Genomic DNA, 17,483 nt, shown 5'->3' on the forward strand with positions numbered 1-17,483 from the left:
GCCAAATTCAAAGTGTACAAATTTCACAGCCGAAGCCCGCCGAAGAGCGGTTGACACGACATGTCCAGCTGGCACAAGTTGAATCCCCCTCACAAACCTGCAACGTGTCAGTCACCCTCTTGCCCCAAAGTCACGCCGTGGACTTGTCCGTCGGTCGTCCCCCGCCCTCGTCACAAAACTCCGAAATGTAAAACATCAACTTCAGTTCTCACCATTTTTCTCTGAATTTCTGCGAATTTATTTCCAAAACCAAGAAAAATTAATATCCAAGAGATCCCAAGGAAATCGGAAAATGAAGGCGGAGGCTTTGACTCTGGTTCTGGTCAACTTGGCCGGTATCATGGAGCGAGCCGACGAGTCGTTGCTGCCGGGCGTCTACAAGGAGGTCGGCGCCGCTCTGCACACCGACCCGACCGGGCTCGGCTCGCTCACGCTCTTCCGGTCCATTGTGCAGTCCGCTTGCTACCCAATTGCGGCGTACCTGGCCGTGCGCCACAACCGTGCCCACGTCATTGCCTTCGGCGCCTTCCTCTGGGCCGCCGCTACTTTTCTCGTCGCGTTTTCCTCCACTTTCACCGAGGTAACTTGGACAGAATTGGTTCTGTTTGGCATCCCCCGTCTTGGGTTTTGTTTTGTTTCTGAAATTTTCTCGGTTGCCAAACAGAAAGTTAGTGTCTTTATTGGGTCGTAGCTGCTGATTGTGATTTCAATTTGTGGAGTTGTGGATTGGGTTTTCCGGTAATGGTGGTTTGATGTGACTGTTGAAGATTAGACTTGGATTGCTATTTATAGTAGTATGGGTTCTTTTTTTTCGAATTTAGAACAACTGTTGAGAGAGTATATAAATGCATGAGATACTAGTATGATCGAATAATCGAACTTGGAGCAAAGAGTTTGGGGATGTTTTGTGTCAACTTCTACAACTTCTAGTATATTTCTATGTTAGTTATAAGTGAAGAACTGCTTGAAAAGCTTAGGGAGGCAAATAAAAGGAATTTAAACATAATGGTTGCTTGTTGCTTCGGTTTCTAGCTAAATGAATGGTGTACATTACCTACGCAAGTAGGTGATTTAAATTTTGGTTTGAGTGTGATTGAGTGGTTGTGGTGGATGAATTTCACTTAACGGACATATTTGGCCGTTCTAGCAGAGACAGTGAGATTTGGTGATATTGGTCTTTTCATAGAAATTATGGTATCAATAGTTGAACTCGGATGCAATGCATGTGTTCTCTGGGTAACTCAAATATATAGGTATGGTTTCAATAGTTGAACTCAGATGCAATGCTTGTGTTTTTGAGTTAACTCAAATATATAGATGTGCAATCAAAATTTGTTTCTTTTGAAACAAGTAAAAGCCTTATAGAAATGAACGCATAAGTTGAGCCCAAGAGGAGTTTAAAATTTGGTGGGAGCGTGATTCTTTGGCTCAGATTTTGGATATATTGACATGATAAAAGAGGATTCGTTGGTAAAGTTTATATTTTTTTTGTTAAAATGATACCCAAAGTGTTACTTCCTTATTGTCATGCATCATAACCGATATTGACAGTTTCACTTCTATCCCGCCTCTTATTCGGTACTTATCAAATCAGAAAAGAACAGCCCAAAGGACGTGCATGTGAATAAGTTATATCGGTATAAAATCTTGTCACAGAAGATAGAAAAGTAAAGTGTTTGTTATGAAATAGGGCTTTGCCAAGTTAATTTATTATAATTGTCATTTTACAATGCATGTATTTGAACTTAATCGATTAGAAAGGGAGTTATTTACTAAAGTTATCAAAACAAAAGGACAGAAGTATCATTAAGTTGAGCGTGATTCCAGCTTGTTATATCCACTTTGAAGTCCTTCAGCTTTTATTGATCAGGTGGCTATATCCAGAGCTTTGAATGGGATTGGCCTTGCTCTAGTTGCTCCGGCTATGCAGTCCCTTGTAGCTGACTCAACTGATGACAACAACCGCGGTATGGCTTTTGGATGGCTTCAACTAACTGGCAATGTTGGTTCGATAATTGGTGGCCTTTGTTCGATATTAATAGCTCCAATAACAGTCATGGGTATCCCTGGATGGAGAATTTCCTTTCACCTTGTTGGATTAATTAGTGTTTTAGTTGGTGTTTTAGTCCGTCTGTATGCTACTGACCCACACTTTCCAGATGGCGAAACAAAAGATAGCAGTCAGAATTCCAGTAGTTCCTTGTGGTCACAAGTGAAGGAACTGGCCCTTGAAGCTAGGTCGGTTGTTAAAATTCCTTCTTTCCAGATTATTGTGGCGCAGGGCGTTACTGGTTCGTTTCCCTGGTCAGCATTGTCATTTGCACCCATGTGGTTGGAACTCACTGGCTTCTCTCATGGGAAATCCGCTTTCCTCATCGCCTTGTTCGTGATTGGAAGTTCCCTTGGTGGCTTGTTTGGGGGTAAAATGGGAGATATCCTTTCCACACGTCTTCCAAACGCAGGAAGGATTATACTAGCACAAATAAGCTCCGCAACTGCCATTCCTCTTGCAGCAGTTCTTCTGCTTGCATTACCTGTGGATCCATCTACGCCTGTCATCCATGGTTTCATGTTGTTCTTCATGGGATTCTTTATTTCATGGAATGCTCCGGCTACAAACAAGTAAGTCTTTGAAATTTCTTTTCGACATATAGATTAGATTTATATTTTGTAGTTCTGTCTGTCTTTAATGTCCCTTACTCTTTTGCAGAAAGTAAATTGAAATGACTAATGTGTTAAATTTGATGTCATGGTCCATGCAGTCCCATTTTTGCGGAGATAGTTCCTGAGAGATCGCGAACAAATGTATATGCTTTGGACAGGTCATTCGAGTCCATACTCTCATCATTCGCTCCTCCAGTAGTTGGGATATTGGCTCAACACATGTATGGTTATAAGCCAGTTCGTCAAGGGTCCAGTGCATCGGAAGAGATTACCACGGACAGAGGGAATGCTTTGTCGTTGGCAAAAGCACTATACACAGCAATAGGAATTCCAATGGCTCTCTGTTGTGTCATCTACTCATTCCTATACTGTACCTACCCAAGAGATAGGGAGCGGGCTCGGATGGAGGTTTTAATAGAAGCAGAGATGCAACAAATAGAATTAGAAGATTCGCCTGCTGGAGAAGAATATTCACGTGCTCGGTTTCCAGAGTCGGAAGAGCTGTATGTGACTGATGAAACTGTCATTGATGTGGAGTATGAGGGTGAGGATGCTGCTGGTTCCGATACCGATGAACAGACACTGCTGTACCGCCAGTTAACGTTTGCCAATATGAGCCGGGAGTAATCAAACCGGAATCTCACTGAACACTACAACTTCATTTATGCACATCCAAATACTATAAATGTGCAGAAGAATGGTACCCGTCCTGTTTTGACCCCCGACCGGAAAATGAGCTAGAGAAAGGCGTCATTGATACTAACCAACAGCCTGAGTTTGACAACAGAAACAGAATGGTTCTTTGTTAGCTTTCTTTCCATTGTAACCGCTTACTTTCTCGAGAGAAATATTTGGATAAAACGGTCATACCACGTCAATTTTGCGTATGTGATATAACAAATTGATAACGAGATGAAACACAATCATTCATGGTGAATCATGACATTTATGTTTCTTTACATAGGAACAAATTCGAATGCTTACTCCCAAACCAACCCTATACAAAGCAGGGGAGATTGCTTGTGGCACAAGAATACTGTAATTAATTAAATGGGTTTTGTGGCAGAAATCATCACAAAACGCCCATTCCTCACTTTGGTAAAACCTACCAGTCCACATGCTTGGCAGATATCTTGTAATTCACTTTCTGACGTGAAGAGTTGGTTGCCCGACATTTGCTTTGTTCTCTACGAAACAAAAGACATAAAATCAACACCCAGTGAGAGGGAGATAAAATAGAGTCGTAATTCCAAACCATTCACCACATAACACACATTCAGCGGAATCCCAAATCTGCAACAATCAAACTTTGGAGTGGAACCGATGTACCTGTGCTATGTTCCTTTGAAATGGGATGAGCGAAAAAGGCCCGTCCCATATGAAAGTGGTTGCAACAAACACCCCGCCGGGTCGCAGGACTCGACTAATTTCAGCAACCTTCAAAACCACAGCTACCAAATTACTCAGGAGAAACTACCAGGTTAAACTAAAACTGGAAAACTGGGGAGAAAACACATTTGGTTCTACCAGATAATGTTAATATTACATCTGCACAGATAATATTACATCTTCCTCCAAAGCAAGGCTGGCTATTTTCTTATTTTTCTTTAAGAAATCTTAAAGGTATGTAGTTGAATGTGCCCAAAATGAAAAATGTTTCATTAACTTATTAGAGACAAATTTATTAGCATCAAGGACATGTAAATACTTTTCACCGCTGCTAATACGTTAAGATTTGTGCCTTCCAGGTAGTCAAAACAAGCAGCACGGTTAGCTCTAACACCATATATATATATATATACACACACACACACACACACACACGTACAGCTGATGATGGTGAAGGCCAACAGTGTATGGCAGCACCAGCATGCACTGCATCGACAGAACTAGTAGCAAAGGGAAGCCTAGAAATATCAGCTCTGACCAGGATCATGTTCCTAATAAAAAAAACAAACTTAATCAGGCAAAAAACAAAATTGATAACAAAATTTCTGAAACATCCCTAAGAAGTTCAAACCGGATAGTATTTTAAACTTTGAGCTTTATCATCTAAATTTGAATGAAAATTTCAAGGTTCTGTACTCTTTGGGAAAGTTATCCTCCTGCTGAATGAATCCATAGCACTCTTTCAACATGTTCTCTGAGTAGTCCAAGGCAACAACAAGAGAAAATAATCCGCTCTTAGCAAAAAGTCTAGAAAACATCCCACTCCCACAACTTGCATCAATGATATTTCCACCACCCAAGACTGGCTTTAAGAAATCCTTAATCAACTCAAACTGCAATAAAAAATATGCCGCGGTTAGCAACTCAACAACCTCCTTTGGCAAGACAAATGAGTACACACTGGTAAAATATGACTGTTTTTTCAGTTTTTCAAACAACTACATTGCAACACAATGATTTTATCTGTTTTTCGATGCCGTGATCAGAATAGAGCACTTTTTCTACCCTTTCTTTTCTTTTCGAGAGAAACGTTAACTGGCGATCATTGGCAGTGGAGCTTCTTAATTTAAGTAAATACTATCCTTAGGCCCGAAATAAAATACTTCAATAGAAAATTGATTTTCACTTCATAATTCATATGTAACCGAACGAAATGGACTATGTCGTTCCCTGTCCAAAACTCCAATATTATATGAAATATTGTCCGTCGGCACACTTCGCAACTTTCTAAAGCTTGTATGACAGTATGAGTTACAACGCAACCTATCAAATACTCTATTTTGAAATTTATAAAGGACATTTGATAAGCCATTGAGATGATAAAATCTGAAATAAAGTAACTGATCATCTTACCTCTTTCTCTGGGCCAGGAAATCCACCCCATACAGTAAAGCTTTGACGCCAACCCCTCTCATAGAGGTACGATACCAATGGAGTCCTGATGCAACAAAAAGTCACTAATCAACATATAGAGATGCAAAGTTTCAACATATTCATGAGGTATTAGGAAGTACTATTGGTAATGCTTTGAAAATTGTAATGTGGTAGATGCAATCAGTTCAACTAGGTTCATGCCTCATCTATGCCAGAGAGAATAAAGTTGACCACAAGGGGTCTATGAGAACAGAAAGAATCTCATTCACATAATAAGAGTCAAAGAAGATACATGATCTCCTAACATATGTACCAAATCAAGCGGCAAAAGATCAATAGACTAAACATCAGATGTTATTCTGCACCATAAGCCCATAACTAAAGCCTAATTTTGTTTTTACTATGCGAGATATATTCAAAGAGATGGAGAAACTAAAAGGATTCAGGTCCGACTCTACTTCGGCCATGTTTATTCACCATCCCCATTTAAAATTCATTGCAAAACCAAATGATTACCGCATATGATTTGTACAATTAAAGCTAAATACAATTTCAATACCTAAACATTTCTGTGGAAACGGGCTTTGATTCCCCATAGTCCTTTGCGCCACTTGCTGTTGTCAGGTCAATATGTGTTTCGTTGCCAAAGTAAGTCTTCTTACAAGTCCTACATTGAAAACTAGACCCAGAAACAGACTCACTGCAAAAGCATGCCACTCCCAAAATGAACGAAAAGCGAATCAAAATTATACAATGCAACCTCAAGTAATTATAAATATAGCTTCAAGTAGAATCCGTTGTATAAATTTTTATTGTTACTGTGCTTGATTTTGCATCAAATCTTTTGATAGCTTCAAGTACTTTATGCTCTTTTCTTCTTAAAAGCAAGTTCTTCCCTCCCAACTGCTAGGGGATTGGGTGATTCAACCAACCAAAACCAATAAAATGAGCTCCAGCCAATGCCAAATAAGTCGGACTACAATAAAAAGGAGAAGCCATGACTACTCAATCGGGACAAATCGCCCAACTCAACGCCTAAGGCAGTGTGATGACAAGGTGATGTCACCCATGTTTTAATTTTTTTGCGTTAGGCGGGTGGGCTTCAAGCGTGAGTGGATTGATCAACCATGTAGCGATTGGGCTCGCGCTGCAGATGCTCTCACGTCCCAGTCATTCTATCTTACGTTCAGATTTTTCAACAAAAATGTTTTTTTTCTTCAAAGAAAGAAAAATTTGAAGAAAAAAAATAGTAATTAACTATTATGGCCCACGTGGCACAATATGGGATGGAGAAGCACTTAGCCAGTTAAAGTCAATTGCCCCGGTAATTTCTTTATAGGGTGGAAAAGCACTCAGCCAATTACTATTCGCTAAGGCAGTAATTACATTTGCTCAATAGCCCAGACAATTTATTTTACGGGGTGGAGATGCACTTGGCAATTTACTGTTCACCAAGACAGTAATTGCCTTTACTCGATAGCCGAGGAAATAATTGCCTTAGTTGGTTGGAGTTGCTCTAAAGTCTATTTCCAAGTTTTCCTCTACGCTTTTCACCCTAAGGTTCTATTACATAATCACTTTTTCTCACCGGAGCATATGTGAGCCTTTGTTTCATATGTCCAAACAACCTTAACCTACTTTCTCTTATCTTATCTTCAAATGCGGCCACTTGTACTTTACTTTGGATCTCGTTCTTAATTTTGTCATTCTCGTATGCCCACACATCCAACGAAATATTATGCTTGACCGATCAACATTCCGTGCAATAAAGTATTGTAAGCCTTATTGCCATACGACAAAAATTTTGCTTGACATTTAGTGTCATACGATGATTGTACAATACACCCTATGCACTCTTACACTTCATCCAACTTGTATTTTATGGTTTAGATCTTTATCCAATTCCCCGTTCTTTTGCAAGATAGATCCAAGATAATGAAAGCGCTCACTTTTTTATACTTCCCGATCCCTAATCCTCACCCCAAATCTCATTTGGACCTCATCCCACTGAACTTGCGCTCCATAAACTCTATTTTGACCTACATAGGCGAAGCATTTAGATTGCAACACTTCCCGCCAAAGGTTAAACTTCACATTTACTCTACATCGTTAACTCATCCATTACCAATGAAAAAAGGTAAGAATTTATAGCTGAGTCTTGCTCTATCATACATATCCTTTATTGTTTGAATAATGCTACTCGTACTCCTTTCTTCTCTAGAATCCTCCAAAAAATTTCTCTTATGACCATATCATACACGTATTCTAGGTCTATAAAGATCATGTGCAAATCCTTTTGCATATCTTTATATCAATCTATCAATCTTTGTAAGGCATATTTTGCCTCCATAATGGATGCCATGACATGAACTCGAATTGATTGTCTGAGACTTGTGTCTTTGGATGGCAATGGTTCAGGTTGGGAACGAAATGCCATATCCAATCCTTATAACCACAAAAATTAAATATTCATAACTGCAAATTAACCATTGGGGATTATCCATAACTATACTCATCGGGTAACGAATTCCTCATCGGTTAACGGGTATAGCCTTTTATGTTTATGCAAAAAAATTTATTTGTTCAACTGACACATTATATTTTAATAGATAATAATTATATTACTTAATATCCACATCCAAATCTTCAAAATCACAACAATACATTTTGGAGATGTTCATGATAAGCTATTCACAGTTTTTCCCCTTATTTAAAAAGTACCCAGATGTTCATACCCAAATCCGCCCCATTCGGACGGTTATCCATGGTTATTGTGTTTAACGGTTGAATTGCCATCTCTACGTGTGCCCTCTTGCGTCTATGCTCAATTAATCTTTCCCAAAACTTCATTGCACGACTCATTAACTTAATACCCATATAGTTAATGCAGTTTTGTATGTCGACCTTTTTTTTTTTTTTTTTGTCAAACTAAGTTACTTTCATTAAATACAAGACTAGTACAAGGAGAAGAGAGCCCAAAGGTAAAAATGAGAGGAAACCAACATCCACCACCAAGTTAGTCGACGAGCCTTCATCGCAAGGCCACCATCACGAAGAGAAAGAACCAAACAGAACAACTGAATCAACGAAAAATGGGGGTGAGCGAGCCACCTGCGCAGTGAACGGTTCTGTAATCCTACCAAATAGTGCTAAATGCACTTTAACAACCATAGAAAACCCAAGCGCACCGTTGAGGAGAAGCACCTAGGCCAAGCAGCAATGGTTGGTACTTGAGGACATGCGATGGAAAGAAGCATCGGAGAAAGAGAAGTGCATAAAGGCCCCGATGTGAGACAAACTCAGGGAAATTGTGACAAAGCCCAAGGAATTGAGACATAGCTCAAGAAAAGCCAAAATAAAGCAAAAGTAGAGTAGTGCAGGAAAAAAAACGGAAACAGAGGAGGAGAAAAAGGAAAGTAAAGAAAAGCTTGAAAGGGGGAAGCAAAGGGGTTGGTGGGGGAAAGGGGGAAGAAAGGTGCTTGGAAGGGAATAAGTGGGGGAAATCGGATGAAAGGGTGGAAACCAAAAGAACAGGGTGGAAGAAATGGAAAGATGAGGAGGCTGAAAAAAAAGGGAGAGATAGTGAGAAAGGGAGGAAACAAAAGGGTGGAAAATGGGGAGGGCGGAGGGTGAGGAGTAGGGGTGGGCGCGGTGCGGTTTGGTGCTGTTTCGAGTGAAACCACAACCGAAATCGAAACTTTTTGTGGTGCGGTTTTGAAGCCAAAACCGAAATGAAACCAAACCGTTTGGTTCGGTTCAGTGCGGTTTCAAACGGTTTCGGTTTGGTTTTTGAGAAAAAAATGTACAATTTAAAATATACACATATTTATGCACCAAACGGTTCAGTGCGGTTTCAAACGGTTTTTAAGATTGTCTTATTTTCCTTGTATATTAATTAATGAATATGCACCAAAATTGCACCAAAAACAGCAACAACACCAAAAACTGCAGCAAAACAACACCAAGAACTGTACCAAACCTGCAGCAAAAAACTGCACTGAAACTGCAGCAAAAAACTGCACGAAACTGCACAAAAAACAGCAGCTAAATGGTAGGGAATTATAACGCACCACAAAGTAGCACACAATAATCCTATTAATTTTCCTTATTAACACTAAGATTTGTCGATTGTAGCATATGAAAATAAGGGTCTTTCCCGCAGAAGATTGTTTTATCCAAATACTTAAAATGTCACAAAAACGGGTGGCTGTCTCCACTGACCAGCCACCAAACAATAATTATTAAACTAACTTATACTTATCCAAATGCAACGAAATTTTATACACATAAACTAGACACACCAAGCTATGCTCACACAAATTTTTGGGATTTTTGGATTTGATTTGCTATTTAAATTAAATCATGCAAAAACAGTACAGAAACCAATTTTAAATAATACCAATAGATTTTAATTCACAAGTTAAGAAAATGAGTTAGGGGACATGCTTTCCACCACCAAATAATCATGAGTATGTTATGTTTCATTCAAATTGCTTTTATTTCCGGATGAAGATGCTCAAGTTGGCTCAATGTTAGAACACAACTTATTACTCTTTCTTACGTAGTATGTTAAGAGAATGGTGTTTTCAACTTAACTTAGTCCCTAGCATGCAATCTAGAATGGTGTGTTCATAGATTTAACAAGTAGAAATCATTAAGAATAAAAAGAGTTTGAGTCATCACAAGGCATCGTAAGTACTGGTGTTGTCTTACTTCTCCTAGAAATCGTTTCACATGTTAACCACAATTAACAAATGCTACTCTAGAACATATGTAGGTCCTCATTCAACAAGGGCAGGCAGACATATATTCATAGCATTAAAATCCTAGATATGCTCACTATGTATGCATCCATAGAAACACATAAAGAATTTATCAATGAGATAAGTAGTGAAACAATTTTCATCCTTTCATAAAAGTCATTCAAACAAAATATCACAACAAATTTACGATCATATTCGGGGCTTCAAAACAGCCCCTAACTACTAAAAATTAGTTACACATTATCCTCAAATTAAACCAAACGTAAAACATGAGTTTGAGAAGATAACACCAATAAGAATGGAGTGAAGCCCTCTGCCTCTGTGCTCCTCTTCTTCCCTGTGCTTATTTCTGCGCCTAGCAAGTCCCTGACTTGCCCTTTGATTTCTCACTGCCCTCCTTATTTTCTGCGCTCTTCTCCCTTTTACACTGCTATCTTGGCCCTTTTATTTATCGTTGTGCCCTCTCCCGTGTGCTGCCCTCCTGTCAGTCTCTCTGTCCTCTTTGTATTCTTTTTCTCCATGTGCCATCCTCTCTGTCTTCTTCTTTATTTTATTTTGCTGTCAGTGATCTCCTCTTTCTCTCCGTTGGTTTTCTCCATCTGCTTCTGTTTCCTGTCTTCTCCAAGCTCACGCTGCAAAAGCAGCTGCTCTCCCGCACCTCAAGGCAGCTTTGCTGCTTCTGTACCTTTCTCACGCTGCCAAGGGCAGCTTTTCAATTTGGTCATTTTCTTCTGTGCTGGCACTCACGCTGCAAGGCAGCTTTTCTCTTCTTTCACTGGCACCCTCTGCACTCACTCTGCTTTTCTTATTTCTTATTCCTGCCAGTCTGCCATCCACTGCATTATTCTTTCTGTATTTTCTTTTGCTCTCAATCTTTCTTACTCTCTCTTCTGTTTCTCGTCTCTCCTGCTCTCCGTGTCTGCCCTCTCTTTATTTCCCCGCTCTTTTATTTTTCTTTTCTGCTTGCCATGCTGTTTTCTGCTTTTCTCGCTGGTTTTTGTATTGCTGTCATGCACTCCTTCTTTCTTCCACTAGTCCATGTCCTCCCACTTATTCTTTTATTTATTATTCTTCTCACTGCTCTTTTGCTTTCACGTTTTCTGCCTTCTGATTTCTTTTCTTTCTGCCATCCCCGTCAGTTTCTCCACCTCCTACAGCCATTTAAATTCACAATTAGTGCTCCACTTGCTCCACTTTAATGAAAACAATGCTAAAACAAAAATAACTGTATATTAACACAAGGTAAGGTAAAATGCCACAATTTTAACACAAAAACATCACAAAGACTTTAGAAATGGATGGTATAAATGCATGAAATATATGAATTATCAAATACCCCCAAACTTACATTTTTGCTAGTCCTCGAGCAAAACAAAGAAAACATGAAAAAGGAATAACATGAAAAACATTAGTTTTCCCCTATGTGACCCTCATAGAATTTTATTCAAGAAAACAAATCATCAAGAACCATAGCTAGCATCAAGGAACTAACCCAAGTTCATCTTCCTTATTCAAATATTAGCAGTAATCTTTGAATCATCCTTGAAGTGTAGTGTGTGAGATAGCCATGCTAATTCAATTTCAAAATTTTTATATTTTTAAAATCATCATATGCAAACTAGCAACCTTCTCACGGGATATACACTCAATCACACATGTGTTTAGTTTAAATGGGTTTCGCTCAAAGAATCAAATGTGAAATTTCTACCATAAGCTTGCATAAAGATCTCATCTCCACAATCGTAATTGCAAAACTTAAATCAAGAGGACTTTTATTGGATGTAATGAGGTTTAGGGAGAGGGTTTTTGAAATGAATGAATAGGCAAACACAAGTTCCAAGCTACATTGCAAGCAATTCTTTTGTTTAGATTTATAAGAACTCAAGCTCTCCAGCAATTCTTCTAGCACCTCCAACCACACCCTTAAACTGAAAAATGAACAACTTTTTTATTTCATTTGTATACAATCTTTCTTTTTCTTTTTTTTTTCTTTTTTCTTTTCTTTTTTTTTTTTTTCTTTTTTCTTTTTAAATACAAACATGAAATACCCCCACACTTATTCTTTTGCCAAACACCTTCAAAGTACTTCACAAACATTTCTCACAAGACATTCTCACATTGCTCACTAGCTTGCTTGGAAAGGGTAAGGAAAAAAAATTTCAGGCATAAGGGTAGACATATCTGGTGATAAGAAATAAAAGGCTCAACATACACGGCTCAAATTGGCAATCTAATGATATCATTTTTCTTTGGGAAACATGGTTATTTGGGCCATAGTGGTAAACCTAATGCCTCTATCATTTCCAAGTTCATGCAATCAATGACAAACATTTCGAAAGATCGTTACGCAAGTTCTAGAGATGTATCTCACATAAGTTCATCACACATGAAAGAATAGGAGTGTATGAAAAATGCACACACTTTCAATCGGCTCAAAAACTTACATAGGATGTATATGGTCACTAAATTCACATATGAAGCTTTAAGTCATACTTTAGTTTCACATTAACAAGGCTATGTGCATTTGGTTTTTCAAAGATGGTCAAACATGTACAAAACTAACAAGAGAATTAGGAATTTCACAAAACACATGTTAACTAAGTTCTTGATGATCATGGTTCAAATTTGATCCAATTATATCATTGGGTCAGGACACTAACAAAAATCTAATTTAAAACAATAAGGGAAACAAGACAATATTTTTGGATTTTTAAATTTTCCGATTTTTTTTAAAATTTTTTTTTATTTTTTTAAAAGAAAACAAAACTAATTAAGAAAACAAAAAGCAACAACATGGAAACAAATGAAACTTGTTCGTAGTTGAAGGTACAAAAAATTTCAATTTGGTCATTTTTTATACTCTTTACCCCCAAACTTAAACTGGACATTGTCCCCAATGTCAGAAAACACTATAATGCAAATAAAAATAAAATAAATAATAAGAAACAAAATAAAACAAGTAGACTGAAAACTTCCCTAATTTGCAGTAAAATCAAGCGATGACCCCCAAGCTAAAATTCTGCAATCAACTTCAAGGGTGGAAATAACCAAAAGTTCCTGCAAAGAAAAGAAATAATTCAGTTAAGTGACACAAGAAAATATAAAAAAAATTGCAAACGAAAAATTGAAAATCACAATAAAAGACAATGAATAGAACTAATAAGTGGTCATTGGTCGTGCTTGTTGACTTTCCACAGCTTTCCTCTTGAACGGGGTGACACTTAGCTTTTTACTTGCAAGTGATGATTTGATGATATTGTACGGCGAAGCTTTGCTCTTTGGTGATGTTGCAGTTCCCTATTTGTTCTCCAAGCAGATGTGGCAGCTTCTCTAGTTCTTCAGCTCGGACTCCTTCCGCTGGGATGATTGTACAAGCTGCATTCTTCTCTGCTTGTTTCTTCTGTACGTTGTCTCCACATGCTGTTAGTATCATTTTCGCTTGCCTTATCTGTTCTTCAGGTAGATGTGGCAGCTTCTTTGGAAGTACATCAGCAGTGGAAGACGAGTACTCGAGAGCAATTTCTCCATGTCCTGCAGGTTAGAACAAAGACAAGGAAAAGGACATGGAGAATGCATGATATGAGATACTCTTGCTTTCAACCTTTATGATATGAAATACTTTTGCTTTGAATGGGTTGTTCGCAGGAGTATCCCAAGGAATGAGGAACACAGAATAACTTAGGAGGATTCTTTGGGAATGCATTCTCGGAGATGAAGAAGTGCTGAGAGGGTGTGCCTTTGCTGTGGAAGGCGAAGGTAAATACTTATAGGACTTTTCTTCACAACCGGAACTATTCTCTCACTCATTGTCGGCAGCCGGTGGATGGATGAATAGTACAAATTACGCGCTTTCTGACAAAGCTGCCCGTAATTTCCGCAAAGCTGCAAGTTGCATGTGACGAGTGACGACACGTCTGGACAAATTGATCTTTTGAAATCCGGGGTTCGGCTCGTGGTTTCTGAGCAAGCCCAGCCTTTAAGAAATGAAACGCCTCTTTTGAGAAAAGAATCCGGCTTTTGAGAAAGGAAACTCCTCTTTTGAGAAAAGAATCAGGCTTTTGAGAACGGAGCCCCGACTCTTCGATTTGCGAGAGGACGCCTCTTTTATTTCTGAGGAGCGCCTCTTTGATTTCTTCTTTTTATAGAGGCGTTAATTTTGTTCCACAACACACTTGAGCTCCCTCCTGTAAACACTCCCTCTTGCACTCCCAAAATCTTAATCAGTCCGACTCTCTTCTTTCTTCACCACCTCTGAAAAATGTATGGCCCTTCCGATCGTCGTTTTGACTTGAACATTGGTGAAGAGGCAGCTCCGCCTTCACCAGACAACATATGGCGCCCATCCTTCATATCCCCAACCGGTCCCCTCACCGTTGGGGATTCGGTGATGAAAAATGACATGACCGCTGCGGTGGTGGCCCGGAACCTTGTCACCCCAAGAGATAACAGACTGCTCGCTAGACGGTCTGATGAATTGGCGGTTAAGGAGTCTCTGGCTCTTAGCGTGCAGTGTGCGGGTTCTGTGTCCAACATGGCCCAACGCCTATTTGCTCGAACCCGTCACGTTGAATCGTTGGTGGCTGAAATACAGAGTCTCAAAGATGAGGTTAGAGGACTCAAGCATGAAAATAAACAATTGCACAAGCTTGCACACAATTATGCCACAAACATGAAGAGGAAAATTGACCAGCTGCAGGAAAATGATGGTCAAATTTTACTTGATCACCGGAGGTTTGTGGGCTTGTTCCAACCGCATCTGCCTTCGTCCTCTGGGGCTATACCTCGTAGTGAAGCTCCAAATGATCAACCTCTGATGCCTCCTCCTTCTGTGGCCCCGCCGACTGCTGAAGCTCCGCCGACTACTGAAGTTCCTCCTAAGCAGCCTATGTGAAGACTCCCTCATGTATTTATCTGCTTAATGTTCCTTTTTTTTTATGAATGTACAAGTACTTTGCAAGAAGTTGTGGTAGAGATTGCAACATCATTACCTGCATAACGGAACAAAAGTAGGACTTAAACACACAAACCAGAAAACAAGAGAAAAACAGAACAAGAACATTTAAAATTATTCAAAATAAAGATGAAAGATAAAAAGCTTGGGTTGCCTCCCAAGAAGCGCTTTCTTTAACGTCTTGCAGCCGGACGATGCCTCCAGTAATCATCCAAAGGGAACTGGTTCTTGGAGAGGTACAACCTCCACATCATGCTCGGCAAAAGGCTCGTAATATGGCTTGAGTCTATGCCCATTCACTTTGAACACGTTTACGGTCTTCGTACTTCGGATTTCCACTGCACCATGAGGAAAAATATTAGTTACAACAAATGGACCAACCCATCGAGAACGAAGCTTACCTGGAAATAATCGAAGGCGAGAATTAAATAGAAGAACTTTCTGTCCAATGACAAAGTTCTTCCTTAAGATCATCTTATCATGAAATGCCTTTGATTTCTCCTTGTATATTCGACTTGACTCGTACGCATCATTCCGGATTTCGTCTAACTCATTTAATTGAAGCTTCCTTTGCTTACCGGCAACACTCATGTCCATGTTGTAGGCTTTGATCGCCCAATAAGCTTTGTGCTCTAACTCTACTGGAAGACGGCATGGTTTCCCATAAATTAACCGAAATGGGGACATTCCAATAGGAGTCTTATAGGCAGTCCTATAAGCCCATAATGCATCGTTCAAGCGCATGCTCCAATCCTTCCTACTAGGACTCACAGTTTTCTCCAAAATTTGCTTAACCTCACGATTTGATACTTCTGCTTGACCGCTAGTTTGCGGATGATAAGGTGTAGACACCTTATGTGTGACATTGTACTTCCTAAGCAACGCTTCAAATGTTCGATTGCAAAAATGACTCCCTCCATCACTAATGATTGCTCTAGGTATTCCAAATCTTGCAAAGATGTTACTCTTAATAAAATCTGAAACAACTTTTGAATCATTAGTTTTGGTGGCTTTTGCTTCCACCCATTTAGAAACATAATCCACAGCCAATAAAATGTAAAGAAAACCATTTGAAGATGGAAAAGGTCCCATGAAATCAATGCCCCACACATCAAAGATCTCAACAACCAAAATAGGGGTTTGTGGCATTTGATTTCTTGGGCCCAAGTTACCTGTTCGTTGACAACGATCACATGTTGCACAAAACTCATACGCATCCTTAAACAGACTCGGCCAATAAAATCCACTCTCTAACACCTTAAGTGCTGTCCTCTTTGCTCCAAAATGGCCACCACATGCATAAGAATGACAAAAAGTTAGAATAGATTTAAACTCAGATTCGGGGACACACCTTCTAATTAATTGATCAGTGCAATATTTCCACAAATAAGGATCATCCCACTCGTAGTATTTGGCGGTTTTGACAAGCTTATCTTTCTGAGCACGTGTAAAATCATCCGGAATCTTTTTGATGACCTTGTAATTGATAATATCTGCATACCAAGGGTCAGTAATCTTTAATGAAAACAATTGCTCATCCGGAAAACTCTCACTTAAAGGGATGAGATCTTCCTCTGTGTTTGAATGCACAAGTCGACTAAGATGATCTGCTACAACATTCTCACTCCCTTTCTTATCCTTGATCTCTAAGTCAAACTCTTGAAGTAGAAGTATCCATCGAATGAGTCGCGGTTTTGCATCGTTTTTTGTGAGTAGATACTTTAATGCTGCATGGTCAGAAAACACAATAATTTTAGTCCCAATCAGATAAGATCGAAATTTTTCTAAAGCGAATACAACAGCTAAAAACTCCTTCTCTGTTGTTGAATAATTCAACTGGGCATCATTAAGTGTCCGGGATGCATAATAAATGACATGAGGCACTTTGTTGACACGTTGCCCTAGAACTGCTCCGACTGCATAGTCTGAAGCATCGCACATCAACTCAAAAGGTAAACTCCAATCTGGTGGCATGATCACAGGAGCTGTGGATAACAACTCCTTAAGCTTGTTGAAAGCTACCACACACTCTTTATTCATATAAAATGATACATCCTTTTGAAGCAAACGACACAACGGTCTAGAAATCTTTGAGAAGTCCTTCATAAACCTGCGGTAAAAACCTGCATGTCCCAGAAAAGAACGAACCTCCCTGACAGTAGTAGGGAGAGGTAAAGAACTAACAAGTTCTGCTTTTGACTTATCCACTTCAATTCCCTTTTCAGATATGATATGCCCTAGAACTAATCCATGAGAAACCATGAAATGACATTTTTCCCAAT

The 17,483-nt window shown here is 39.2% G+C and overlaps 2 protein-coding genes across 3 annotated transcripts in view; one reads left to right on the plus strand and one right to left on the minus strand.

The window, feature by feature from the left end:
* On the plus strand, positions 1 to 3,601 carry LOC103453317 (uncharacterized). The gene is made up of 3 exons (XM_008392856.4): positions 1 to 580; positions 1,871 to 2,622; positions 2,763 to 3,601. Exons 1-3 carry the CDS (start codon positions 293 to 295, stop codon positions 3,289 to 3,291), a joined length of 1,569 nt encoding a protein of 522 aa, XP_008391078.1. The 5' UTR covers positions 1 to 292; the 3' UTR covers positions 3,292 to 3,601.
* LOC103453319 (uncharacterized methyltransferase At1g78140, chloroplastic-like) overlaps positions 3,515 to 17,483 on the minus strand; it is a 25,043-nt gene continuing 11,074 nt past the window's right edge. Inside the window, exons 3-8 of one of the 2 annotated variants that reach the window (XM_070827245.1) lie at positions 6,047 to 6,166; positions 5,467 to 5,551; positions 4,750 to 4,946; positions 4,493 to 4,604; positions 3,994 to 4,101; positions 3,515 to 3,851 (exon numbers count right to left, since the gene is read on the minus strand). In XM_070827245.1, coding sequence (XP_070683346.1) covers positions 3,711 to 3,851; positions 3,994 to 4,101; positions 4,493 to 4,604; positions 4,750 to 4,946; positions 5,467 to 5,551; positions 6,047 to 6,166 — 763 coding nt within the window. In that variant the 3' untranslated portion in view covers positions 3,515 to 3,710. Of the gene's footprint in view, positions 3,852 to 3,993; positions 4,102 to 4,492; positions 4,605 to 4,749; positions 4,947 to 5,466; positions 5,552 to 6,046; positions 6,188 to 17,483 lie in introns of both variants that reach the window. The other variant, XM_029107157.2, reaches the window with a different exon arrangement.

The sequence above is a fragment of the Malus domestica genome, chromosome 08, assembly GCF_042453785.1.
Source record: "Malus domestica chromosome 08, GDT2T_hap1".
NCBI lineage: Eukaryota > Viridiplantae > Streptophyta > Magnoliopsida > Rosales > Rosaceae > Malus > Malus domestica.